The following is a 27,973-nucleotide window of genomic DNA, read 5'->3' on the forward strand; positions in this document are numbered from 1 at the left end:
AGGAGACAGAGAGCAGGCAGCGCTGGGCAAAGTGTCAAGATCCGCTTTTATTATTTCCGTCCTAGTAGCCATCCTCTTGTCGCAGAGGCCTGGGTCGTAGCTTATCTCTTCCTGTCGTCAACTACGCTAACAGTGATGGAGGCAAGAGGGGCAGGGCAAAATCCAACAGAAACTACAATCGAAAGGCACTTAGAAACGGCTTAAAATACTGACGGCCTGGAGTGAGCGACAACAGACGACAAGGGGAAGGAAACGGACACGTTCACCGGCTCGCAGGCCTGGTCAGTCAGCAAGGCGTGCTGGGTCAGGATCAGGCCCCGGGGCGCATGGGGCTCTGTGCATGCCCGGCCCTGTGCTCAGCCTTCTTCCACTGCGTGGCTGGGAGGCCAGCTCCCCTCGGCTGAGCGGCAGTGCGTGGTCCCAGGCGCCCCAGGCAGCGCTAGGGGGGGGGCTGGTGCAGGGCCTCCCCCTGCCAGCACCTTTGGGGGGTGGGGGGGCGTCAGAAGAAGGGGCAGCAGCAGGCCCAAGGAGCCTGCCTGTGTGGAAGCCCAGAGCAGGGGTCCCGCTGAAACAGTGGCGTGGAGAGAGGTATGTGGGAACCCCCTTGTATGGGGAGACCGGAGCGAAAAGCAGCAGGACCCCTCCAAATTGGGGAGGGCAGTCGAGGTGAAGCGGGCTCCTTCAGCAAAGAAGCGTGCGCTTGGGGGGAGAAGCAGGGGGCCTTTCTGCTGCTGCTGGGACGAGTGGCAAGGGGGGAGCCAGGGACCCTTCAGAAACCAAGATGCACAGACAAGAATAAGTGTGGCTTTCACAGCTGCCCCAGTCAGGGGGCCGGAGCAGCACCCCATTTGCAGTGGGTCCCTCCTGGCCCTGTGAGTCAGGCCCCTGCCCAGTCCCAGCCAATGGGGAGTGGCAATGGGTGTGACTGGCAACCCCTCAGGTCTTACTCCTATTGGCTCTTTTGCCGCGACCCAAGGGGGACGGGTTTGTGCTGCTAATATTGCCCCCATGCCACTGCCATACCCAATTGGGGACTGCTTGGCCACCTGCCCTCCCCCCCACCCCACAAAGCAGGTATATTGTCTAAGCAATCCTTACAACAGCCCTGTTGGGTGGGCCAGTTTGACAACAGACCCATCCTGCAGGTGGAGACAATGGCATTAAAGGACTGGGCAGCCTTTGCTGGAGGTGAGATGCACTATCCATTTCTCCTGGCTTCTGCTCCTCTCCCCTGCATTGGTGCCCGGACATGGGGGGGGGGGGTCCTGTTCCTCAGATGGGTGCCCGGTCCTTGCAACCCCTCCCGTCTCCAAGGGAGGGAGGGGGCTCCCTGGACCTCTTGCCTTGGGGGCAAGCTGTGCCTCCAGAGGGCTTTTCCTGGAGGAAGCGCAGACTAGCAGCAAACCTCCCTGCTCCTTCTGGGCCCCGTCTATCCACACGGATCTTGGCCAGAGGGAATTGATGGGAGGGGGGGGGGCTCTTGGGTGGGACAAGAACCAAGGGAGGCTTGTCAGCTGCTGTTCCCACGCAGGACCACCTCAGGCCGGGAGATTGGCAGGTCAGGCTGTGCAGCTTTGAAACACCTGGAAGGGCTAATAGGGGGAAGTGAATATTTCAGATCCTCCACGTCATTTGGGGGGTGGGAAGGCAGAAGAGGAGCTGGTGAGCAGCACAGCCGTTGGGTGTGCCTTGTCAGTCGGGGGGGGGGGGCTGAGCCAGGAAAAGGCATGGCTGCTTTTGTTCAGTGAGAGGGAGGGAGGCAGCTCCACCCTGGGGGAGGGGGACGGGCAGCACCTCTAATCTCAGCGGAGGGGGGGGCTCTCCTTCCCTAAACAGCAGCCAAGCGCTGGAAGCAGAAGACCCCCTGAGCCAACAGGCACCAAGGGGAGGCCAGTAGACTGGGGTGGGTGGGTGGGGGGTGCAGCAGAGAAGCCGGCATGTTGGAGGGGGGTGCTAAGAGGCGCTCTGGGTGGGAGACAGAGAGAGAAAGCACCAGCACCCTCCTTTTCTGTATGCAGAGAGGGCAAAGGCCCTGGACCCGCTGCAGGGACCCCAAGGGTCCTCTAGTCCAACCCCCGCAATGCCTGTGTGGAGGTAGCTAGGGGGCAGAACGGGGCGTCACGGCTGCTGCTCAGGGAAATGCTGCTTATTGCTTTGTTCAGGAGAGCCAGGCTCCTCCGTCGTGAGTGTCCAGGAAGCCGAGGGGGTGGCCAGCCCCAGCAGCCATAGCGGGGTGGGGGTGGGAGATCTGGTGTGTGGGTGGGGGAAGAAAGGAGGGCACCTTTCGGCACAGGCCAGAAGCTCTTCCAGGGCTGCCTGGGGCCCTCAACTGGCCACGGTCAGTCCCAGATTCCCCCCAGCCAGTCCCCCATCCTTGGTGTGAGTCGCCACCCCCCTTCAGTTCACCACGGCTTGCTTCAGCAACACAGAGCCTGTGGGGATGACCACCCACCCGGGGGGCAGGCCGTCCGAGCTACCCGCAGAGTTCATGCCGGTGGAGAGGTCTAGGGCGCCCCCTGCAGGCAGCAGCGAGAGGCCCTCTGCGCCCACCCGGCCCCGCTCAGTCCTCCCGCTGGCTTCCTTGCAGCTCTGCGGCGGCCCCTGCCCGCCCCCGCCGCCTTTGCCAGGCCGGGCCACGCTCCTCTCGGGCAGGGCCTTGGCGGAGGCGGCCCCCGCCAGCAAGGAAACGACGGGCAGCCCCAGGCTGCTGGCGGCGAAGGGCGAGGCGAGGAGCGGGTTCTTGGCCAGGTTGAGGGGTGCCAGGACAGGGCTGTGGAGGCCAGCCAGCCCCCCGCAAGCCAGGGCGCTGAGGTCCAGTGGGGCGGGCCCCAGTGGGAGGGGCAGGCCGTGGCTGCCAAAGAGGGCAGCGGGGTTGGGGATGATGATCTGCGCCCCATTGAGGTAAGGCACGTCCGCGGGGGCCGCCAGGGAGGGCTTGGGGGCCGGCTGCAGCTGCAGCAGCTCCTGCTGCTCGTGGGAGATGAAGTGGCCGTGCGCCTTGATGTGCTTGCGCAGGGAGCTGGGGTCGGTGTAGCGCTTGTGGCAGCCGGGCATCTTGCAATAGTAGGGCTTGTCCACGTAGTGGGTGCGGGTGTGCTTGAAGCGGTCGCTCGAGTTGGAGTAGCGCTTGCTGCAGCCTTCGTAGGGGCAGATGTAGGGCTTCTCGCCTGCGGGGGGAGGAAGGGACACGCGAGAGATTAAGGGAAAGGCTTCCTTGAAACCAGCGGTCAAAATTTGCATCTTGAGAACGACTGAAGATGCCCAGGTGGAGCCTGGAGACGCCAGCGTTTTTTGCCCCCTTCATCCTTCAATAGATCGCAAAGAGCTGGCCCAGAAGGCACCCTAAACTAGAGCTTTCCAAACTGTGTCGCAACACGTTAGTGTGTTAGGTGTGTCGCACAAATGCTCCCCACGCTCCTCCCAGGGCTGGAAAGGGGTTAGTTTAACCTTCAGTTTTCTAGTACAATCAAACCTTAGATGTCAAACATAATCCGTTCCAGAAGCCCGTTCGACTTCCGAGATGCAGCTTCTGATTGGTTGCAAGAGCTTATTGTACTCAACTGTTTGGGTTCCAAAAAAACGTTTGAAAACCAGAGCATTTACTTCCGGGTTTTCGGTGTTCAGGAGCCGAAACGTTTGAAAACGGAGCCGTTCGAGAACCGAGGTTTGACTGTAAAACTGAACTGCTGTGTTGCAAAATGATGCACACTTACAAAGCGTGTCGCCAACATTCAAAGCCTGGAAAGCTCTGCTCCGAACTGTGGCGCACTCCCAACTCTAGATGGCAGACTCTAGTTGGCAGCCACCAGCATCTCAGATCCCCCCCCCCCAAGGAAAGCGGACAGGGAGACTTGGAAGTCAGGGCACCAGAGCTTTTGGGACATAATTCTGCATTGCAGGAGGTTGGGCTAGATGACTCTGGGGGTCCCTCCCCATGCTTCTGTTCTAGGATTCCAAAGGAACATGAGAAGAGTGCTCTTCTCCCAGCGGCCGCCCAGATGTCTGGGAATCCAGCAAGCAGGATTTGAGCACAAGAGCGACTCTCCCCTTCTGTGGTTTCCAGCAACCGATATTCAGAAGCATAGTCGCTGCAGCTAGTAGTCTTCCCTAGCCCTCTCCTCCTCCGTGAACTTGCCCAATCTTCCTGGAAAGCTTTGTCATCCACCTGTCCCCTGCAGGGGGCTTAGAGAGCTGGGCCCACTCCCCTGGCCCACTCAAGACTCACCTGTGTGCGAGCGGTTGTGGATCTTGAGGTTTTCCAGCCGAGAGAAGCTCTTGTTGCAGGTGGGGCAGTGGTGGGGCTTTTCATTGGTGTGGGTGCGGATGTGGATCAGCATCTTGTACCTGGGGAGGGATGGAAGGAGCCCATCAAGATGGAAGGAGATGGAGGAGAGCAGAGACTGCTTCCCAGAGTGCTTCCAACAGGGGCAAAGAACCTGCGGCTGCCATGGTCACCCCGACTGTTGGCGCTGCAGACTGCTGGGGCGAGTCCAGAGCCAAACAAGACGGGGAGGGGGCCCCAGGCTTGGCCACTCCTGAGGCTCTGTCTCCCTCCCCACAGCCAGAGGGCTGCTGGAGGGGAGGGGGGGAGAGAGAGAGAGAATCCTCCAAGCAGGAGGCTCTGCGCAAGCCAAGCCAATTTGGGGAGCTCAAACACGAGGGGTTTTGCTGCCCCCCTCTTCTGAGCCATGGGTAGCCAACGTGGTGCCCATCCAAGGCGCTGTCAGCCTGCAGCTCACACCCACGACCAACAATGCCAGAAGCTGCCTGGAAGTCTGCTCAGCACAGCCCTACATAGGGGGAGATGCTGCTCTCAGTCTCGCTCCTCTGCCTGGTGCGCATGGTCCCTGGGATGCCTGCAAGCCCCTCAAGGGAGGGTCAGGGGTCTCTCCCACTCCCCAGATGCCTGGGCAGTGTGCCGTTGGCTTACCTGGCATTGAAGCCCCTTCCGTGGCGAGCACAGCCCTCCCAGTGGCAGCAGTAGCCGGCGTCCTTCTCGGGCTTCACGTGGAAGTCGTTGACATGGTCCACGAGGTCTTGCAGCAGGTCAAAGGGCTGGTTGCACTGGAGAAGGAAGAAGCAGAGGGTGGAGGGGTGGGCTTCAGCCTCAACAGAGACCAGCAGGGCCCTGGAGGGAGAGGTGCCCCCCCCACCCCAAAGGCACTGCTCACCTTTGACCATCGGCACACCAGCTGCTTCTGCAGAGGCATTTCTGGGGAGAGGCGCTTCTCTTTGGGGGCCCCCAGGAAGGCTGAGGCAGGCAGGTGCAAGGCACCCCCCGAGTTGAGGGGCAGGAAGAACTGAAAGGAGCTGCGGAGGCCATCGATGTAGCGCAGGGACTGGAGGTCCTGAGGCGACAGAGAGAGGGGGGTGGTTGGGAAGAAACAGAAAGGTCTCCTGCATTGTTTTGGCAATGCAAAGGGCTTGATGGTCCGGCTCACGAAGCCTGGGAATGCTGGGATAGCGGTCAATGGATTGAGGAGAAATCTTGATAAGACAAAAGTACTGTTTTTGGAAGACGGGGTGGGCGGGTGGGGGGGGGGCTCCCTGGTCCTGAATGGGGTAACTGCCCCTGAAGGACCAGGTGCGCAGCCTGGGAGTCATTTTGGACTCACTGCTGTCCATGGAGGTGCAGGTCAATTCTGTGTCCAGGGCAGCATCCAGTTGTGTCCAGTTTATCAACTCCACCTGGTACGCAGGCTGAGACCCTACCTGCCCGCGGACTGTCTCGCCAGAGTGGTGCATGCTCTAGTTATCTCTTGCTTGGACTACTGCAATGCGCTCTACGTGGGGCTACCTTTGAAGGTGACTCGGAAACTACAACTAATCCAGAATGCGGCAGCTAGACTGGTGACTGGGAGCGGCCGCCGAGACAACATAACACCGGTCCTGAAAGACCTACATTGGCTCCCAGTACGTTTCCGAGCACAATTCAAAGTGTTGGTGCTGACCTTTAAAGCCCTAAACTGCCTTGGCCCAGTAGACCTGAAGGAGCGTCTCCACCTCCATCATTCTGCCCGGACACTGAGGTCCAGCACCGAAGGCCTTCTGGCGGTTCCCTCCCTGCGAGAAGTGAGGTTACAGGGAACCAGGCACAGGGCCTTCTCGGTAGTGGTGCCTGCCCTGTGGAACACCCTCCCACCAGATGTCAAGGAAATAAACTCTCTCAATCTTAGAAGACATCTGTTTAGGGAAGTTTTTAGTGTTTGATGCTTTACTGTGTTTGATGTTTTAATTGGTTGGAAGCTGCCCAGAGTGGCTGATGAGTGGCATATAAACTTTTATATATAAATATAAGTCTAACAACTATTTATTAGTTAAATATAACAGCTATTACTTTATGTGACAGGTTGCAGGTTCCTATTTTGGCAAGGAATGGCAAAGGTGGGCAAGGCAGGAGGCACCCCCTTCCCATCTATACCCCATCTGCCACCCACCCCTGTAGGAGACCCATAGAACTGTAGAGTTGGAAGGGACCCCACGGGCCATCTAGCCCTACCCCCTGCCCTCCCAGCTCAGCCAGAGTCTGGCCTCCTCTCAGTGGGCTGGAGTTTCGCAGGGGGTGGTCCTTGAGAGTTGCCTTCTGTCCTCGCTCAGCTGCCCCCCACATCCCTTGCTCAGAACCCTGGGGCACCACAACCAGCAACTCACCCGCAGGGCAGAGGAGCTCGCCAACTCCCCGTCGCTCTGCCTGTCGGGGGAGAGTGAGGCGCGGCCCCCACAGGGGGAGTCAAAGCCGGGAGGGGGAGGAGGAGAAAGGCTCAGGTCGATGGTGGGGGTGGAGGAGAAGCGGGTGTCCCTCTTGTCGTGGCATTTGGAGTGCAACTGGAGGCCTGCAAAGGAGGGGGAGAGATGCCGTGAAGAAGCTCCCCCCCTACACTTGCTCTGCCCTGCCCCAGTTCCATGACTCCAGCAGAATCTCCCTTCGCATCTGCCCCCCACCCACCGAGCCCACCCCTCGGCCACTCACCGTCAAGTGGGGAATGAGGCGAGTCGGGGCTGCTGTCCTCCCGGACCCGGAAGTCCTGGCGGAAGGTTCGGGGCCTGGAGCTGCCCAGGATCTGCTCACCCTTTGCTTGTGCCGCCTGGAGCTTGGAGATGCTCAGCTTGAGGTCCAGCGGCTCGTCAAGGGAATGCATGGCGAATGGCCAGGGAGAAGGAGGCCACTCTTGTCAATCGGGGAAGGAAGGGGGAGGAGGATGTTTCGAGAGGCTCCTCAACCTGAGACATATGAGAGAGAGAGAGAGAGAGAGAGAGAGAAGCTGAAGTAGCTGCACCACTCTGGATCAGGCCCCATGCCCCGCCCTGTGCCAGCGGTCGCACTACAGAATGGTCCTGCTGGGCATCAGGAAAGGAAACATCTCGATTGGAATCTCAGTGGAGGCTTTTAAAGCCTGTTACGGGGGTTTGTGGCTCCCCAGAACTGGCCAGCAGGGGGCAGCAGCTGCTCCAGGAAAGGCTGGCAAGAAGGGCATGGGTCACAGGGCTCCCCCCACCACCACCACCACCAGCAGAGAACAAAGTCGCTCTGCCCCTCCCCTCGAGGCTGGCAGATCAAAGAGTCACAAGGGAGGCTGCCTCCCTTGTCTTGCTCTAGGCCCCAAACTTTGCCTCTTCCTTCCCTACCAGGTCTTAAAAAATGTGCACAAAGAGTTTCTGTCCCATGCGGGCGCCGGGAGATGTGATGGGTGCCTCCTTCTGGTCTGGAGACGTCCTGCCAGCTGCTCACCTGGGCAGGGCAAAGGGGGGGCTTTCGCTCCAGATCCTGCCTGGGACTTTCAGCAGACACAGCCAGAGCCCACCCCACTGGGAATCAGACACGCAAATTGTTTACTGGTGAGGCAAGGCTGGGGGGACCCGTCCAATTTCCCTGTAACAGGTTATCCACTCACACTTGCTGTCTCTTGCCATCAATATTCATTTCAATTAGAACCACAGGTTTCAAATTAAATAAGAAACGTGACACTCATTGGTGACTAGTAATGTGTAGTTTGGTAGGGCAACAATTTTTAACCTTGCCGTTTTCATCGCAATAAGACTTGTATAGCACTTATTTAGGAAAGTGTATCCTTACACATGTGCAGAGTGTCACTATCTCCTCACTGAGGGTGGGGGAAGAATGAAAAATGGGTTTGTTTGTTTGTTTTTTGAAAAAATGGGAAACACATTTTCCAGCCCATTTTTTATGTGGTTCCCTGCCCCCTCCCCAACAGGCCTTCACATCTGTAGCCACAGTTATGCTTTTGGGTTGGGTGGTGCAGAGGATATTGACAGAAATACCCCCTCTGTAAATTCATGGGAGTATAAATTGTATGTGGGGCAGAAAAGAGTGTGGCAATTTGGGGAGGTTTTTTTTAAAAAAATAATAATAATGCTTGACATTCTTATTGAGAGGAATGTGCCCCAGTAGCCCTGGTGAAAGACTACTGCTTCATAAAGGCAAGTTATTTCCAAAAAATTGAGGCTCCAATAAACACCCCAATTCCACAAAATCACATTAATGTTATTTAAGAATCCTTGGAAAAGACCTTGATGTTGGGAAAGATTGAGGGCACTAGGAGAAGGGGACGACAGAGGACGAGATGGTTGGACAGTGTTCTCGAAGCTACCAACATGAGTTTGACCAAACTGCGGGAGGCAGTGCAAGACAGGAGTGCCTGGCGTGCTCTGGTCCATGGGGTCACGAAGAGTCGGACACGACTAAACGACTAAACAACAACAACAGGGCTAAAACCCATCTGGGATGCTGATGGGGGGGGGAAAGGGGCGCACCCTGCTTTCCGTTGTTGTTGCTGCTGCCTCCTCTTTTCGCAGGGAATGGAGGCTGCCCTGAAGGTCCCAGGAGCAGAATCTCCGAGAACTTGGATGGGTCCTGGCAGTGGGGTGTGGGGTGGGGGCTCTGCCTGCCAGTTCCCCTGCCCCTCCATAGGCATCGAGCCCTAATTCCAGAGAAGTCACCAGCCCTCCTGCCTTCTCCAGCAACTTGGCGAGAGGGACGCGCTTAGAGGGGGAAAGGAAGGGAAGTAGCGAGCGGCGGCAAGGAGGAAACCCCCCTCCAGACCCCCAGGATTTGTCGGGCCCCGCCCCGCCCGTTCTTTGCCTGACGGGACAACCGGAGGAGAGGGGAGAGCCAGCTCGTGTGACTTGCTCAAGACCTGGCGCGCGGCATCTTCCTCGCATCTCCTGGAACAAACTGTGCCCACGTCCAGGCCCCCCGCCCCGTCCCAGACGCCCCGCCCCTCGGGGAGTTGGGTCAATGCACTCTGCATATGCTCAGGAGCGCCCACCTGCCTCGTTTTTTTCCCTCCCGGAGGCACCGGGCCGCGGGATCCCCACGCCCCGAGCTGCGTGACCCCGAGCTGCCTCTGCCTCGACGGGGCGTCCCGCCAGGCTCGCTGGCCCGGCTGCCAAGTGCCCTGCGACGAGCTGGGCAGGGTTGCGGCTCGGTCTGTTTTCCTTCGGCTCCGGCCCCGCCTGCCTTCCCAGGCAGCCCGGGAACGCCCGGCTATTGCCGCTGCCAAGAGCCGGCCTGGCGCATGAATGGAGGAGCGGGGCGCGCGGGCAACGAGCGCAAGGAAGCCAAAGCGGCCATCGGAGGGTCGCTGGGGGTGGTGGGGCCGGAGGAGCCTTCCCCTCTCCGGCAAGCTCCAGGTGGCACCTGCTCCCTCGCCCGCCCCGGGTGGCGGAGGCCGCCTCCTGTCCTCCCTGCCTGCCTGGCACCGGGCCACGGCAGGCGGCAGCGGCTCAGACGCGCAGGAATGCGGCAGCGCCTCCCGCGGAGCCGGAGCACCGGGGGGGGGCAGGCCCAGGCAGGAGCCCCCGCCGGGCCGACGCCTCCGAGGCAGAGGGGCCCCCGACGGCCTGGGGGGGGCTGCCCACCCGCGCGCTGGGAGGTCCGAGGCGGCTGCATGAAAGCGCACCCTGCCCCCCCTCCTGCAGCCGGACTCTCCACTCTCGAAACAAAAGCGCCGTCGGCGGTGGAGTCAGCACACTTCTGGGCTGAGACATTATTAATATTAATATACCACCCTATTCCCCGGGGGTCTCAGAGCTGTTCACAAAATAAAATCAAAATACAAAACCACAAAATACACAGTCAAAATTAAAACAACCCAATAACTCCCCCCAAAAGACACCACACTTTAAAATGGCATAGAATCTTAGAATGGTGATGGAAAGGATCCCCGAGGGTCATTTAGTCAAACTCCACTATTATCGGATACTATGAACTCCCTGCAGTGAAGGAATCTCAGCTCAAGGGTCCCTGACAGGTGGCCATCCGACCTCTGCTTACAAACCACCAAGAAAGGAGAGGTCAGCATCTTCTGACAGGATAGAATCCTAGAATGGTAGCTGGAAGGGTTCTCAAAGAGTCATCTAGTCCAACCCCCGGCAATGCGGGAATCTAAACTAAAGCATCCATGGCAGACGGCCATCTCCGCTCTGCTTCAAAACCTCCCAGGGAGGAGATGAACCCTTCCTCTGAGGCTGAGCCCTTTCGCCAGCTGAACTGAAGGAGTACAAGTTGCCCTCCCCACGCCCTCCATGGGATTCTGTGGATGGGAAGCACCTTGGGGCAGGGACCTTCCTTCTGGGCCCACCCTGCAAGGGCCCAGGAGCTGCCAGGTCAGTATGGGCCAGATTCAAGTATATAACGCTCTTAACAACTTGGGACCAGTTTACCCTGCGAGATCACTTCTAGGCATGGCCAAACTTGGCCCTCCAGATGTTTTGGGACTACAACTCCCATCATCCCATCATCTGGAGGGCCAAGTTTGGCCATGCCTGCTAACCCATAGATGGCCACTAGACTGCTTTGATTGGCAGAATAGGCTACAGGTGCCAGGTACCAGTTTCGCAATTGTAACAACTCCTGCACTTTGGAACTCCCTGCTGATTGATATGCTGTACCCCTTTCAGCGCCTGCTAAAACATTCTTGTTTAGATAAGCCCAGGTGCTTAGAAGTGCTGGTGTGAATTTTAATCTGATTTAGTAGGTTTCAAAGTATTTTTTTTAAGCAAGAACAACACACAGCTTTATTGCTTTCTGTAAACTTTATGAAATAAATAAATAAAACGTAGCAAAACTAGTTTTCCCTTTTCAGGAACCAAGAGGACAAAAACTTCAAAAACAATGGGAGACGTTTACTTAGGAGACCACTATAAGCAGATGGAAATATTAGCAGGGTTTTGATTTCACTTGTGAAGTAACAAGTATTGTGGATAATATGGATGGATTTAAAATATAATATATAGAGTATGCAATAATATGCACTTGAAAATGTTGACAATAGGACCCATGGAGGAGATGGGGGGAAGTCTCGAGATTCAGAGAATTCTCTATAAACAGATATAAATTTATAACAATACCAAATAAATATCTGTAAAATCAAATTAAAATGATTTCAAAAAACAAACGCACTACAGTATTTCCCCCTGGGCTTTCCCTGTACTGGTCTTAACGTTTTAAATTTCTTGTCTCATGCTGCTTTAGAGTACTTTACTCCTTTCCCACGGCGTTTGTGTCCTTGAGGAGGACTGTGTCGAAGGAGGAGGCCAGAGGCAAATTCATGATTTGATATAAAATCAGGAGGGGCTGGTGCCCCCACCCCACCCCACCAGGGCTTTGGGGCCAGAAGGAGGGGGATACCAACCAAGAGAGCCCAGGGCAGGGAGGCCCTCCAGCCTCTTGTGGTGGGGCTCATCTGGGGCAGCAAAGGAAGGCCGCCAAGCCAGGCAGCAGGAGGGGACCTTGGGGTCTCAAAGGTCAGCAGCACCCCCTTGCGCAATGCCAAAATTAGGTGCTCTGTCCTGCTCATGTTCTGTTCTAAACCATAGTTGTGGCGTCTCCTGCAGAACCCGAGGCTCCCCTAAATCCGCCTAAATTCCAGGCTAAAGAAAAGGGGAGACTAAGGGGAGATATGAGAGCCACTTTCAAATATCTGAAGATGGAGCAAGCTTGTTTTCTCCTGCTCTGGAGGGTAGGACTCGAACCAGTGGCTTCAAGTGACAAGGGAGGAGGTTCTGACTATGCATCACCAGGCAGACATTTCTGACAGCAAGAGCCGCTCAACAGTGGAGCAGACCCCCTTGGGAGACAGTGGACTCTCCTTCCTTGGAGGTTCCAAAGCAGAGGTGGGATTGCCACCAGTCATGGATGCTTGAGCTGAGATTCCTGCATTGCCGGGGGTTGGACTGGATGACCCTTGGGGGGTCCCATCCAACTCCACAATTCTATGATTCTATTCTGTATGCTTAAAGCAGTACTACACCACTTTGACTGTAAGGAAGAGTGTTGGGTAAACTGTATCTCCGCGAGATCCGTACCCTTAGCAAACTACAGTTGCCAGCATTCTCCCCGACTGTTAGAGCAGCGTAAGGGGAGGTGTGGATGGATGCTGTCCCAGGGACCCTCCCTCCCCCTGCTCCCCACCCGAGAGGGGCCTTCTAGGGACTCGGCTCTGCCTGGAAGGAGCAGCTGGCAGGAGGCAGCTCTGGCTGGCTCACCCCCCAGCCGGAAGAGGCCTATCCTCTCCCTCCCTGCCATGTGTCAGCTTGAGGGGTCGGTCGCACAGCTGCAACAGGAATCTATTAGAAAGGAGGCGAGGGCGGAAGTGGGTGGGGAGCTGCTGCTGCTGCTGCAGCAGCAAGGAGAGGGGAGAGGGGGGCGCCCCCTCCTTCCCCAAAGGCTGCTCCACTTCCCTGCTTAATTGCATGCAGCCAAGAGAGGGAGGCAGGATCCTGCAGGCTCCCCTTGGCAGAGGCCCAGGCGGCTGCAGGCCCTATAGGAAGACCATCACCACCACATCATTGGCAGCAGCAGCAGACCCCCCCCAAAGGTGCCCCTCACTGACCCCTCCTGGAAGCAGGCTGGGGGGCAGCAAGGCTGGGCTTGAAATAAGAAGGGGCAAAGAGGACCCTGTCTGGCTCCTTGGCAGGGCTATGCTTCCCCCCCCCCCAAGAGCGGAGAGGTGAAGCCTCGCCTCTTCCATAGACAGGTCAGAGCTCCGCTGGCCACAGGAAGCCTCTGGGACCCCATTTGATATGGGGACATTTCTCCTCCTCAGCCTCTCTCGAAAACGCCCCAAGGCAGCTTGGGCCAGAAAAAACAAGCCCAAGTGAAAACAATTCCTCTGCTCTACACAGAGCAAGAAAGGGAGAGCATGCTTAGCTCAGTTCCCCTTGTTACATAAAGCAGCAAAGCAGATGAGAGGCCCCTCGCCAGCCACCTAATTCTCCCACACCTGGGTCTGTGTTCCACCAGGTCCTACTCAGAGTAGATGCAGTGAAATGGATGAACCCGTGTTCACACCCCTTGGCGTCCGCTGAGCCTCCATCCCTTCTCAGGCACTAGGAGAAGCAGCCCCCTTTGCTGAAAGAGCCCACTTATTCATTGATCTATATATTGCATTTATACCCCACCTCCAAGGATACAATCAAAGAATTGTTCGAAGGGACCCCAAGGGCCATCTAGCCCAACCCCCTGCAATGCAGGGATATGCAGCTGTCCCGTACGGGGATAGACGCTAGTAATGCAGCAATAAAACTGGCAGCACCTTTGCAAAGCTAAGCAGGGTCAGGTATGGTTTCAGATTGGATGGGAGGCAGTGTGTTGAGTTCCCTGCATCACAGGGGGTTGGACTAGATGGCCCCTGGGGTTCCTTCTAACTCTACCATTCGGGGATTCAGAAAACCCACAACCTTGGCCTTATGAGCACCTTGTTTTAACCAGCTGAGCTATCCAGGAGCTCAAATATTCCTCTCCTCACCTAATCCCCACAAAAGCCCCTGGGAGGCAAGTTAGGTTGAGAGAGGCAGCGACACACACACACACACACACACACACACACGGCAGGTCACGCCCGGTGAACTTCATGACTGAGTGGGGAGATTCAAACCCTGGTCTCTCCCAGGTCCTAGTCCGACACTCCAACCACTACACCACACTCCCCTTGCCTAGCCCTGCCCTTCCCCATCACAAACCCCACTCCACCCAACAGCTCAGACGGCCTTGACCACAAAGCCCACCCAGCACGTCTCCAGTTACTTCCCGATATCTCCGCCCACCCGCAATTCAAAGGGATCGTGGCCTGCCCCACACAGGGGAACAAAGTTCGGCTGGGGATCAAGCCCTTAGGCAGTGGTCCTCAACCTTGGGCCTCCAGATGTTTTTGGAGGCCCAAGGTTGAGGACCACTGCCTTAGAGGGCCAACCCCCTCACTTCCCCCTCCCCAGAAGAGCGGGGGGGGGGGAGACTCCCACAGCTGGCAGGTCGCCAGGGGGTCTGCAAGTGCCTCCCATTTCCACAAGGCTGTTTGCTGGGGAAGGAGAGGCTCTCGGAGGTTTGTGAGAGGGACCCACATCTGCCTCGGATTCTGGAGCCTCCATGGGGCCAGGCAGGAGCTGAGTGGAGGGGGGACATCTGCCCCACCCTGGCAGAGCCTTGCAGAGTGTCTCAGGAATGAGCCGGGGTGCCGAGTCTCCCAGCCGCCCCCGCCCCCACCCAAAGCCATTGGATTCCTGAGCTGCTCCAGGGAGCCGGCTGGGGTGGGGCGCTCTGGATGCAAAGCCTCTCGGCTGCCTCCCTTGGAAGCAGAGGCTGCCAAACCAAACTGGCCCCCAGCACAACATTCCTGGGAAGAAACCTCCCAGCCTGGAATCCAGAGGAACTGGAAGGGTGAGGGCCACCTCTCTCGACTTCCAGGGGGGGGGATGGCGCAGGCAGCCCCCACCCTGGGGCCAAAGGAGTGGGGAGGAGGAGAGGTTCCTGGCCTGTGAAAAATGGGAAGCTGCCTCCATCTCCGCAGCTGCGCACAAGGACGACGACGACGCCCCTCCAGTGCTGGCCGGCAGCTGCCCCCCCTCCTTCTCCAGACAGAGGCTGGAATGCTCTCCTTGACCCAGGAGGACCCGCAGCGTCCCAGACAGGGGCTCCTGGGGGCCTTTCCCCTCATTGCTCCAGGGATTGGGTTGCTGGGTCAGTGCCTGCCTGGGAGACAGCTGGGGGCTCTGGACTTTGAGGCTCAGGGCTGCCCCTCCTCCTGCAGCCCCCCCCCCCACTGGAACAGGAAATGTGCCTGACGAACAGACCCAACACACCCTGCTCTTCAAACCCCCCCCCCCCCTTCAAGCCACTTCCATCCTGTCCTGACTCATATCAATCGCAGCCAAGCAAGAGCTGGATGTGGTCAGGGAGCTGCCAGGAGCTTTTGCTCCGCCAAAGAACACAATCCTTTCTTTCTCCCTCGCCTGTGGCGAGTGCGAATCTCCTCCAAGCGAGCAGGCAGGGGAGCTTCCCTCCCTCCCTCCCCCCAACACACACACTAGGAAGAGCGCGGGTGCAACTTCCTGGATGCTGTCTGGGCCTCGGCCAGCCCGGTGGTTCTCAGACCTCGTGCCCAACCTCTTGTGCCCATTCCGAGGTGAAGACACTTCCTGGCCCTCCCATCAGCTAGTCCTCCTTGGGGTGGCATCTCCCTGGGGCACCGATATGTGACACATGCAGCAGGAGGGCAGGCTGAAAGTTAAGCCATCCCTATCAGCTTCCTTCATGGCAGACAGGCTGCCACCCTTGCCCAGCAGAGCAAAAAGTCGCCTTCCAAATGCTGTTTGCTGGGAGCTGAAAGCGAGGAGCAGGGGAAAAAGGTTGCTCTGCCATCCTGCTTGTTTCTCGGCTCCATGGAGAGGAACGCTATCGGTGACAAGGAGCCACAATGGCTCTCTCTCCCTCTGCAGCTGGAGGCAGCAAGCAGTGTCAGAAACTCGGATACAGAAGGGTTACAGTCGCCCAAACGGAATGTCTAGTTGCCATTTGGGGGCCATATGGCTTGGTTCCTGAAAGTTGTTCTGATCATGCAGATAAAATATTAAAGGTATAATTCAACAGGATGCGCTGTTGATGTGTAAAAACCCTCCAGATCCGAGGATCCCCTGGCAGGCACCTCCAGATGGGGGAGACGTCAGGCATCCGGGCATCTTCACTTGGCTGCAGGTGGCCGATAGCCAGGTGGCAAAATGCACCTCTGGCACCTGGTGAATTTCGAACACTGGCAGCAAGGCTTCTGAATCCCAGTTGCTGGAATCCGCAGGAGGGGGAAGGGGCTCTGAGGCCCAGTCCCTGCTTGGAGGGCTTCCCTTTGCAGTGTCTCATGGCCAGTATTCGAAATTCGCCAGGCACATTTTGCACCTGGCTACCGGCCTCTTGCAATCAAATGAAGATGCCCAGGGGCCAGGTTGGTGCCTGACGTCTCCCCCATCTGGAGGAGCGTGTCTGGGGATCCCTGGATCTTGACTGTTTTCACACACCAGCAGAAGGTCCTGTAGAATTCTATCCATGGTATTTTATGTGCACATTCAGAACAAATTTCAGGAACCAAGAAGTTGTATTGGAAAATATGAGAACTGAGCAGTCTGGCCCCCAAATGGTGACTGTAACCCTGGTTTAAGAAGCCACTTGGGGCCTAGCTTATATATATCTGAGTTTCTAACCTGCTTGTTGGCCTCCCAGAGAACAGGGCACTGGTCTAGCTGGGGTCCTGGAGCCTGATCCAGCACCAGCCAGGCTCTTCTGACTTTCGTATGTTTGAATGTCTTCCCACAACAGGGAAGGGCAAAGGACTGGTCTTCTCCTCCATCAAGAGGCCCCTCTGCACCTGCCTCCTTAATTCCAGACCTGAATATAAGGCCTTCGTGTGGGCAGACCAGACCCAAGGAGAGCGGGCTACTATCCTGCAAACTAATGCAGAAGACCCAGCAGGACCCGGACATTGGCCTTTCACGTGGATCAGAGAAGCTGTGGCAGAGGAAATTCATCTTCTGACCACAGGTAGAATGGGACACCCAGGGGACTGAAAGCAACCTTATTGAGTCTGTAGCCTGGAACATACGTGGGAAGGGTTGGGGTCAGGCGCTGAGCACCTGTTTACATGCAGAAGGTCCCAGGGCCAACAGCCAATGGCATCTCTAGGTAGCACCGGGAAGAGGCCCTGCCCCAAACCCAGGACAGCTATACCATAGATAGAGGTGGTGATTGTTATTTATTAAAATCATATGCTGCCCGTCTGAAGATTGCAAGGTGCTTTGCAACATAAAAAGACAAACTACCCTACATAACATGGTAACAAGATACAAAACCAAACCAAAGAGACCCAAATATTATCCATATTATACGCATACAAATTTGCAGCCGTATACAAAACAACGCGGAACACTGCAAACGACTACGGTTCACAATAAAAAAAAATCAGCTTCAACCAAGTCTTTTGCAAGCTGTTGACTGATTCTCTCATTCCTTTGGGCAAAAGGAATTCTGTTTCATAGCATCTGCTGTTATGTGGGATTCTGTAGGTGGTTGCAGATTCTGGAGAGCCAGCGAGGCCCAGGCTGAGCTTGATGGGCTGGAGGTGGCCTCTATTTTTATCCCGTGTCTCTTTGCAGCCGTGTCTTCAAAGTGCCGCCTATTCCTCCTCCTCCTCCTCCACTCTGTCCTGGCCAGGCTATGTCTCTTGGCTCTTGCCCTGGTCCATTTGGCCTCTGCCCCTCCCTGAGGCTCTTCCGGCCCTCTACCCTTCATCCACAGACCTCTCAAGGCAGGGCAGAGCCAGCCCACAGCTGCTTGGCCATGCTGCCTCCCCAACCCTGGCCTGGCATGCTGACCCCAGCTGGCCACTTGCCACTTGGTGCAGCTGACCAGACAGGTGCTGTTCTCCTGGCACCAACACACACCCTTTAGGCTGTGTGCCCCTCGCAGGGACAAGGAACAAACAAGCAACATCACACTTGGGCAAAATAAAAAATAAAAAATGAAAGGCACAAATACAGGATAGGTGACACCTGGCTTGAGAGCAGTACAGGGGGTTGGACTGGATGGCCCTTGTGGTCTCTTCCAACTCTACGATTCTATGATAAAAAGAATCTAGGAGTCTTGGTAGACCACAGACTTGACATGAGTCAGCAGTGTGATGCAGCAGCTAAAAAAGCCAATGCAATTCTGGGCTGCATCAAAAGGAGTATAGCATCTAGATCAAGGGAAGTAATAGTACCACTGTATTCTGCTCTGGTCAGACCTCACCTGGAGTACTGTGTCCAGTTCTGGGCACCTCAGTTCAAGAAGGATACTGACAAGCTGGAACGTGTCCATAGAATCATAGAGTTGAAAGAGACCACAAGGGCCATCCAGTCCAAACCCCTGCCAAGCAGGAAACACCATCAAAGCATTCCTGACAGATGGATGTCAAGCCTCTGCTTAAAGACCTCCAAAGAAGGAGACTCCACCACACTCCTTGGCAGAAAATTCCACTGTCAAACAGCTCTTACTGTCAGGAAGTTCTTCCTAATGTTTAGGTGGAATCTTCTTACTTGAAGTTTGAATCCATTGCTCGATGTCTGCTTCTCTGGAGCAGCAGAAAACACCTTTCTCCCTCCTCTATATGGCATCCGTTAATATATTTGAACATGGCTATCATATCACCCCTGAACCTTCTCTTCTCCAGGCTAAACATATCCAGCTCCCTAAGCCGTTCCTCATAAGGCATTGTTTCCAGGCCTTTGACCATTTTGGTTGCCCCAACACTGTGGATGAAGCGTATCTTGATTTCAGCAAGGCCTTTGACAAGGTGCCCCATGATATTCTTGTAAAGAAGCTAGTAGTAAAATGCGGGCTAGACAATGCTACCATTCAATGGATTTGTAACTGGCTGGCTGACCGAACCCAAAGGGTGCTCATCAATGGCTCCTCTTCATCCTGGAGAGAAGTGACTAGTGGGGTGCCACAGGGTTCTGTCTTGGGCCCAGTCTTATTCAATATCTTTATAAACAACTTGGATGACACCAAATTGGGAGGGGTGGCTAATACCCCAGAGGACGGGAGCATACTTCAAAATGACCTTAACAGATTAGAGAACTAGGCCAAAGCAAACAAGATGAATTTTAACAGGGAGAAAAGTAAAGTGTCCAGAGGAGGGCAACCAAAATGGTCAAAGGCCTGGAAACGATGCCTTATGAGGAACGGCTTAGGGAGCTGGGTATGTTTAGCCTGGAGAAGAGAAGGTAAAGGGGTGATATGATAGCCATGTTCAAATATATAAAAGGATGTCATATAGAGGAGGGAGAAAGGTTATTTTCTGCTGCTCCAGAGAAGTGGACACGGAGCAATGGATTCAAACTACAAGAAAGAAGATTCCACCTAAACATTAGGAAGAACTTCCTGACAGTTAGAGCTGTTTGGCAGTGGAATTTGCAAAGTCTCCTTCTTTGGAGGTCTTTAAGCAGAGGCTTGACAGGCATATGTCAGGAATGCTTTGATGGTGTTTCCTGCTTGGCAGGGGGTTGGACTGGATGGCCCTTGTGGTCTCTTCCAACTCTATGATATCTGCAGCTCAAGAGACCTCCATCAGTGCCAAATGGCCCCTTACAGCTAAGTTGTGGTTGCCACAGCGGTCTATTCACCAGGGGGGGTTGGACTGGATGGCCCTCGGGGTCCCTTCCAACACTGCAATTTCACGATTCTATGATTCCAGCTACGTTGCTTGACTGTAGCTTTCTCTTAGAACAACACACTTGTCTCAGGATGCAAGAAGGAGAAACACACTCCGTGGAAATGGGGGGGGGGGAGAATATTAACTATGGACTAAAGCAAAGGTTTTTAAACTGTGGTTGCCAACCTAAGTACCACTCTAAGTAGTTGCAATTGGACCCACATTATGGTAGTAGCAAGATGCACCTGGCTAATTTCTAACACTGGACTCCAGCCTTGATGGCTGTGCAGCTGGCCGGGGGGGGGGGGAGGGGGGAGAGGCCAGAAATGGCAGCCTCTCCCAGCACAGCTCTCATCCAGGCCAAGCTAAGGACCAGGAGGAGTCGTGTCCCCACCCCAGCAACCTGTGGTTTTGGCCAACTCCCTTGAGGTCACATTTAAGGGCTTTGAATGAGATCAAAGAACTGGAGAGTTGGGAGGGACCCCCAGGGGTCATCCAGTCCAGCCCCCTGCAATGCAGGAAACTCAGCTAAAGCACCCATGACAGATGGCTGCCCAACCTCTGGGAAGGTTTTTTTTTTAATCCCCCTTGCAAGGAGGTGGGTTATAAAGGTCACACCAGATGTCAAGAAGATAAACTATACAACTTTTAGAAGACTTCTGAAGGGAGCCTTTTCTACGGAAATCTTTTAATAGCTAACATTTTGTAGTGTTTTTATATTTTGCTGGAAACTTCCCTGAGTGGCTGGGGCATCCCAGTCAGATGGGCGGCATATAAATGATACAATTATTATGAAGTATTATTAAGTAAGCCGCTCCATCCTTGACAGGTCAAGCAGGGCTCCAAGCCAAGCTGGACACTCCTCTCTCCTGACCCAGAGGCTGGGCTGCTCTCCAAGGACGGGGGGGGGGGGGAGCAGTTGTGAGTGACCAGGAACTTTTGCCTGGCTGAAAGCAGATCCTCCTTGGCCTCCCTCCCTCCCTCCCTGCACCTGGGGCCCTTGGGAGAGGAGCCAAAGTTCACAAAGGGGAAGGAAGAGCCCAGCTGTTCCGGAGGGAGACATTGGTGTCGGACAGATGTTGGCGCCGTGGGGTGGGCTGCTGTGAGGCCCTTCAAAGAGCAGCCTGGGACGATGGCTAGAGGCCGGGCTCTGCTCAGGTCAAGGCCCACCTTGGAGGCTGGTCCTCCTCCTCCTGCCTGCCTGCCTTGCCCAGGCACCTGCCCGGGCACCTCTGCCCTGATCTTCCTCTGCTTCAGCCAAGCAGCAGCAGCCTCTGCCACCTCAGCACACAGCCAGAGAGAGAGAGAGAGAGAGAGAGAGAGGGAGGGAGGGAGGGAGGGAGGGCGGGCCAGCCTCCTCTCTGGATGCAAGACGTGCTGAGAAGGAGCCAGTGGTATCCCGAGCATTCCACCTGGGCAGCTGCCAAGGCGAAGCTGCCAGGCCCCAGGCTGTCTGCAGAGCCGCAGCTGTGATGCAAAGCCAGCCAGGAATTGGGGGGGGGAGGGGAGGGAGGGAGGGAGGGAGGGAGAGGTGGCGGAGGAAGAGGAGGTCAAGGGGCCACAGTCATGGGGACAAGGATGGAACTTTTGCCCCGGTGCACTGGGAGAAACTGCCAGCAGGAAGGCCGTTCTGCATCAATGGATGGCTACAGAAACAGGAGGAGGAGGAGGAAGTCGGGGAAGGGGAGAGGAAGGTGGTCTAGGGAGCCCAGCCACCCTGGGGATATCTTTCCAGGGATCCCTGCGGAAACACAGGGCATCCATTTGTGCCAGAGCTCAAAGAGAGGAGCATATTCCATTAAATGGGGGGGGGGCGTTGCCATGAAGCAGGGTGCAGCAGATGCCCGTTGCTGGAGGGTTTGGACCCCCGTCAAAGGGCACCAGCTTCCTCCTTTTTCACCGCCTTCCCCAAGGGCACCCTTTGGACTTCCTTCTCCGTCAGGAGCCAAAGGCCACCTCGGTAAAAGACACAGCTCTGATCTGCTTCCTGCAGGAAGAGCAGAGGCAAATATAGCACTGGGTGAACGGTGGAGGCTGTTGGCTCAGAGCAGAGGGTCCTGGGTTCAAATCCCCACTTGGTCACCAAGCTCAAAGGTTCGGCCAAACACCAACTCTCATCCTGAACGGAGCTGTTGTGAGGATAAAATTGGAGTGGAGGGGGGAAGAGACCCTCTGTGCTGCCTTTTCTGCTCCTTGGAGCAAAGGCAGGAGGGATACGGCGAACACCCCCAATCTAGAGACACTCGGGAGTCTCCCCAGAAAGCCCAAGGCTGAGAGGCTCAGGAAAGGCAAAAGGAAGGAGGACTTTTTCATGCAGCACAGAGCGAAACTGTGGAACTCTCTCCCACAGGAGGCAGCAAAGGTCCCCAACTTGGGTGGCTTTGAAAGAGGACTACTAGCCAGGATGGCTGAGCTCTGCCTCCACAGTCGGCGGCAATGATGCTTCTGAAGCCCAGTTGCTGGAAACCACAAGAGGGGAGAGACGCTCCTATGCTCGGATTCTGCTTGCAGGCCTCCCTTTAAGGTGCCTGGTTGGCCACTATGAGAATCACAGGCTTGTAGCATTGGAAGGGACCCCCAGGGTCGTCATCATCATCATAATTTATTATTTATACCCCGCCCATCTGGCTGGTTTTCCCCAGCCGCTCTGAGCTGCTTCCAACAGAAGTATTAAAACACAATAATTTATTAAACATTAGAAGCTTCCCTAAACAGGGCTGCCTTCAGATGTCCTCTAAAAGTCTGGTAGTTGTTTTTCTCTTTGACATCTGGTGGCAGGGTGTTCCACAGGACGGGTGCCACTACCAAGAAGGCCCTCTGCCTAGTTCCCTGCAACTTGGCTTCTCGCAATGAGGGAACCGCCAGAAGGCCCTCGGTGCTGGACCTCAGTGTCCGGGCAGAATGATGGAGGTGGAGACGCTCCTTCAGGTATACTGGACTGAGGCCGTTTAGGGCTTTCAAGGTCAGCACCAACACTTTGAATTGTGCTCGGAAACGTACTGGGAGCCAATGTAGGTCTTTCAAGACCAGTGTTATGTGGTATAAGCTTCTGTGTGCATGCACACTTCTTCAGATACACAGTTTCTACATTTGCAAGTCTTTCTACGCCATGAGGACTACAAGCATGCTCTTTAAAATTCAATACACACACCCAGAGAATTCTAATGCTCAAAAAGACTCAGTTTCACAGCTTGGGAAGTCCCTCAGCATCCCTGCCCACAAAATCCGCCTCTTGCACAGAAACGCCAGCCTTTGGCACAAATGCAAATAGGACACACCTCCTATCGGACGCAGACCCCTGGTGGCAGATGGTGCTCTATAGCCACCTCACCCACACCCACCCGCTGGGGGAGCCCCCAGGAGAGCTCAGCTCCAGTTTCCCTGCAGTTTGAAAGTTTTCTGCTGCTCCAGAGAAGCGGACACGGAGCAATGGAGTCAAACTACAAGAAAGAAGGCAGCCCTGTTTAGGGAGGCTTTTAATGTTTAATAGATTACTGTGTTTTATAATTTTGTTGGAAGCCGCCCAGAGTGGCTGGGGAAACCCAGCCAGATGGGTGGGTTATAAATAATAAATTATTATTATTATTATTATTATTATTATTATTATTATTATTAAGAAGATTCCACCTAAACATTAGGAAGAACTTCATGACAGTAAGAGCTGTTCGACAGTGGAATTTTCTGCCAAGGAGTGTGGTGGAGTCTCCTTCTTTGGAGGTCTTTAAGCAGAGGCTTGACAGCCATCTGTCAGGAATGCTTTGATGGTGTTTCCTGCTTGGCAAGGGGTTGGACTGGATGGCCCTCGTGGTCTCTTCCAACTCTATGATATGATTCTATGACCCCATCTGGGTGGGTCCTTCCCATATTGAAGGACAGCCCCTTGGTGCAGCCATGTTTGGAGGAGGGAGCACAGGTCTGCTGGGGGTCCCTGAACGGGGGGCCAGGAAGAGCTACAGGAAAGGCAAAACCCACTGGGAGCAGCTCTTGCATTTAGGGAGGGAAAAGTCCATTGCAAGGTGATTGTGGCGTCTAGGAGTATGAGTTCTGGCTGAGAAGAGAACCCAGAAGGCGAGGATTTCTCAGCCACCAGGTCCAATAAGGCTGGGGCTCAGGATTGCTGGGGAAATGGATCAGTGCCCTGGCTTGACTTGTTTCCAGGGTTGTCTGCAGTGGGATGCAGTGAGTGCCGCTGGCTTTAAACAGCGCCTCTTCCTCCTTCGAAACGTTCACGAGGGAGCATATTTATTTTATTTAAGAAAATGTATACAGTATACCACTTGATTGTTTAAAAAAAAAATCAAAGGAGTTTACGAAAAGAACAGAAAAATAAGATCGTCAGGAAAAAACAATTAGAACATTCAGAACATTAAAACCAGGAATAAACTAAAAACACACCCGCATTCGGGATGTTTTCAGCATTTTTACAAATTTAACTCATTTATTATATTGCCCAGGATGGGAAGCTGAAGCTAAATGGACCGCCCCCCAGCCCCAAAATGGCCAGCTGGGATCCTCCTCCTCTTCTTCTTCCCCACATCTCCCCTCTGCCCAACCCAGTGCATGCCAGCGCATGGCCTCCTTCTTCCCATGCCCACCTCCTGGCTTCTCTCTGCCTTGTGGCCGACTCTGGCCAGATTTGGCCTTCAGCAAGGATGGGACTGGCAAGCAGGGGGCCAGATCTGTGGGGCAGGGGGCTTCTCTCTCAGGGCTGGGGGGGGCTGAAAGACCACCAGCAGACAGGCAGCGTAGACGAGTGGGCAGAGCCAGTTCAGGGGAAGGTGGGCTGAATCGAAACAGTGTGGACTTCGAAGTTCAAAGCAAAATCTGAGGCTTCCGGAGGGGAATCCTAATATTCACATCCCAAGAGTCAGACTCTACAAACAAGCAAACTGACAGCGATGATGGAGAGGAAGGAGTATGAAACTCTTGGCCTGGATCTGAGAGAGATGAAGACAAGGAGGCCGGAAGGAAAATGCACCCAAGTATTAGGCTAGGCATGAAAGAGCCCCCGACCCCAACAACCCCCCCCCCAGTGCAGGGGCTCTTTGCAAAGACAGCCCCCCCCCCTGGAACATCACTTGCTGCAGCTGCTCCTCATAGAATCATAGAGTTGGAAGAGACCACAAGGGCCATCCAGTCCAACCCCCTGCCAAGCAGGAAACACCATCAAAGCATTCTTGACATATGGCTGTCAAGCCTCCTCTTAAAGACCTCCAAAGAAGGAGACTCCACCACACTCCTTGGCAGCAAATTCCAGTGCCGAACGGCTCTTACTGTCAGGAAGTTCTTCCTAATGTTTAGGTGGAATCTTCTTTCTTGTAGTTTGAATCCATTGCTCCATGTCCGCTTCTCTGGAGCAGCAGAAAAAAACCTTTCTCCCTCCTCTATATGGCATCCTTTTATATATTTGAACATGGCTATCATATCACCCCTTAACCTTCTCTTCTCCAGGCTCTCAGGTGAAGGAGGCCAGAGGAGAGATACCTGCCAACAGGAGAAGTGCCCCCATCCCAGTGGGGAGGTCAAGCAGGAGGGCAGATCCCCAGTTTGAGATAAGCCCTCTAGACACAGAGGGCACCTCTGAGGGCACAGCGCCCCCTGGCTGACAACCTAGGCAGTGTCATCCTTCGTAACCCAGGCTATTTGTCTGCCAGGCTGTGCCCAAAGGTGGGGAGGCAGGGACTCCCAAGTGCCCTTTGCCATTTTCTGAAGTGTACCCCCTAAATAAACCCTAATTCCATCAAGCAGGGCTTCAAAACCAAACGTGCCCCGAGATCTTGCAAGGTCCATGAAGACCCCTTCGCTGCTGCGCAAGGAGTGAAGCGTCTCCAAGACCAGGCAGGGAGGAGCATGATCCAGGGAGAAGACCCCCATTCCTCTGTGCTCCTTATTGTCAACAAGGTCAGAGCAGGGGGGGGGGTCCACACCACAAGCCACTTTGTGCGCCGCCCCAGACAAATGCGGCCTCCGTGGCAAGCAATCGGAACAGGGGCGCGTCGAGCTCAGTCATGCAGGCGCTGACTGGCAGCAGCAGGCTCCCTGGGAAGGGTCATTTCCAACCTGTCTGGGGGGTGCCAGTGGGGAGTGAGCCAGAGACCTTCTGCATGCCAAGCAGCTGGCCTGCCTTTGTTATGCTTCTGGAAAGCCCCTATGATGTGGGGGGAGGCCCTGTGGCAGAGAAACACAGGGAGTGGGTCCTCAAGGCTCTGTCTCAAGTGACACCATCACCACAGCTGCCCCAGATCCAGGGCTGTCTGCCCTTGGGGGGGGGGGAGTGCCATCAGTGAAGCTCCTCTTTCTGGGCTTCCTGCCCCACAGCCCTGCGAGGCAGGACACAGGCCCCAACACCAACGGCAGCCGCCAGACTGCACCATCCCTTGACAAAAGAGGCTTAGAATACCAGCCCCTTCGAGCTGGAAGGGCCCCCCAGGGTCGCATGGTCCACCCCCCTGCAATGCAGGAATCTCCACTACAGCCTGCCAGCTGAGGGCCTCATCCTGCCAGCTCAGAGGCGCTGGCTCCTGTCTAAACAAAGAGGGGCTGGTGGGAGAACTCCCTGTCCAAGGCATCCTCTGGCCTGCTCGTCCTGCCCCAGGTCTCTGCCGACGGAGGAGTGCGCTCTGCACATCCTCAGAGGCCCCCTGGTGGCTTTGCCATCCGGCTCTGCTCTCTTTCCGCAGGTCCTCCTTCCTTAACTCTGCCTCTCTTTAATATTTGACTGGAAGGGGGGATCGAAGGGCGGGTTCACGCGAGGCAGCTCTCCCCCCCCCCACGCGCTTCCCTCCCTCCCTCCCTGGGCTCGGTGCCTGTTCGCCCCGCGCAGGAAGGTGCCCCCGCCAGCTCGTTTGGCATTCCTCGCATATCTTCCTCCCACCCGCCGGATGGTGCAGAGACCCCCAGCGACGTCGGGGGAGGGCGAAGGGTGGGGGAGAAGAAGAAGAGAGAGGACGCCGCCGCCCTGCAGCTCTCTCGGTTGCGGATCAAACACACCCGGGGGGTGGGGTGGCCGAGAAGGACAATAGCGCCAAGGGAGAAGCAAGCGCTCAGCCGGGCGCGCATCTCTCCCGGCCCCGTCCCTTTGCCAGCGCCGGGGACCCTCGTCGCCCCCTCTTCGGAAGGGTCACGGGGTGGTAGGGGCCCCTGAGCTGCCAAACCCTCCGCAGGAACCGGATTCTGCCTCCCCTTCCCCACCCGCTCGCCGCCTTCTTACCTTGGCCCGGCCGGGGGCGTCTGGGGGCGGCTTTGTGCGCGCCCTCGGCGGCGGTGCGCGTCGGGCGCAGGTCGGGCTGGGGGTCCCCGGCCTGGTCTTGTCCGCGCCCGGCTCCCCTGCGCGGGATCTCACCGGCGGGAGCAGCGACCTCCTCCTCCTCCTCCTCCGGGAGGCGATCTGCCCGGCGTCTGCCTCGGCCACCCCCACCGGCACCGACGGGGCGGGCCGCGGCAGCGCCACATCTGCGCCTGGGGAGGCGGGGAAGGGGAGGGAGGCGGCGCCGGGGAGCAGGCGGGGGGGCGAGCGAGGCGGAGGCTGCGGAGCGAGGGGGTCGCCTGCTTGCACGGAGGGAGGGGGAGGACAGGCGCGCCGAGGGTGTTTCCCTTCCCGGCGCGCGTGATTTACGAGCGCGCGGCTGCGGAGAGGGACCCGCTTGGGGCGGCCTCCGACAACGTCTCGGTTGCGAAGGCTGGAGAGGAGGCGCCCCTCCCACCGCGCGGAGGGGGCGGAGAGGGACTGGGCGCATGCCCGCCCCCATCCAGGCTCCGCCCACTTCCCCGCCGAGAGGTAGACGCAGTCCCTCCCCCCTCCCCAGGAATCCAAGCGCCCCCCCCCCCACCATGCAATACAGGGCACGGGTGGAGCCACTTCTCTCTGCAGCCCGCCCCCTCCTCAAATCCCCGCTTGAGAGCGCCGGGATGCGCAGCTGCGTTGCTGCGCTTCTAGCTGGGGTGGGGAGGGGCTCTCGCAGGACGCCTGGGTCCTCCCGACCCGGAGGAAGAGCCGCTCGCAGCGCCGGAGGCGTCGGTTTTCAAAGGCGCCGGCGGCCTGAGGAGCTTCCGAGATGAGATCGCGGTCGCAGTGGGATGCGCAAAACCAAGGCGGACCCTCCCCGGCCCCGTCGTACAACCGGTTGCTGGGGAGGGAGGGGCAGCGCTGACCCGTCTCCGCTCCCCGCCTTCCAATACTTTATTTCCACGATGGCTCCGCAGAGAAGCCTCCCTTGGCCAGAGGCACTCTACCTTGCTGATGGCCAGGTGCTGGGGGGGCGAAGGGGAAACCGGGTGGAGGAGCTGGGTCAGAGAGTGGCGACCCAGAGAGCCAGCCTTCTAGCTGCTTGCCCCCTGCCTTTTAGGAGCCGGGTGTCCCTTGCGCGCCATAGGGCCAGTGCTTGGGGGCGCCGTCGCTGCAGCGGGGCTCTGCAGCCCCAGAGGCTGCCAGGGCGCACGGGGGCTTGAACCCTGGAAGACCCCCGACGCCGCCTGCTTCTCTGTCTTCGGGGGAGAGA

At 56.5% G+C, this 27,973-nt stretch overlaps 1 protein-coding gene across 2 annotated transcripts; it reads right to left on the bottom strand.

Moving 5' to 3' along the window:
• Positions 1–28: 28 nt before the first annotated feature.
• On the bottom strand, positions 29–27,973 carry GLIS2 (GLIS family zinc finger 2). 2 transcript variants are annotated; one of them, XM_060282636.1, is made up of 7 exons: positions 27,708–27,973; positions 6,971–7,221; positions 6,652–6,833; positions 5,172–5,348; positions 4,931–5,064; positions 4,226–4,344; positions 29–3,167 (listed from the first exon to the last, which is right to left on the bottom strand). In XM_060282636.1, exons 2-7 carry the CDS (start codon positions 7,137–7,139, stop codon positions 2,398–2,400), a joined length of 1,551 nt encoding a protein of 516 aa, XP_060138619.1. In that variant the 5' UTR covers positions 7,140–7,221; positions 27,708–27,973; the 3' UTR covers positions 29–2,397. The 2 variants fall into 2 exon arrangements, with proteins under 2 accessions (XP_060138619.1, XP_034987816.1); XM_035131925.2 differs by lacking the exon at positions 27,708–27,973 and adding an exon at positions 26,686–27,136.

This window comes from Zootoca vivipara, chromosome 14 (genome assembly GCF_963506605.1).
Source record: "Zootoca vivipara chromosome 14, rZooViv1.1, whole genome shotgun sequence".
NCBI classification, from domain to species: Eukaryota; Metazoa; Chordata; class Lepidosauria; order Squamata; family Lacertidae; genus Zootoca; species Zootoca vivipara.

Coding starts and splice junctions, on each gene's coding strand:
- GLIS2 (XM_060282636.1), bottom strand. CDS start 7,139: ATGCATTCCCTTGACGAGCCGCTGGACCTCAAGCTGAGCATCTCCAAG. Junction 6,834..6,970: donor GCCTCATTCCCCACTTGACG/GTGAGTGGCCGA, acceptor CCTCCTTTGCAG/GCCTCCAGTTGCACTCCAAA. Junction 5,065..5,171: donor TGGTGTGCCGATGGTCAAAG/GTGAGCAGTGCC, acceptor TTCCTTCTCCAG/TGCAACCAGCCCTTTGACCT.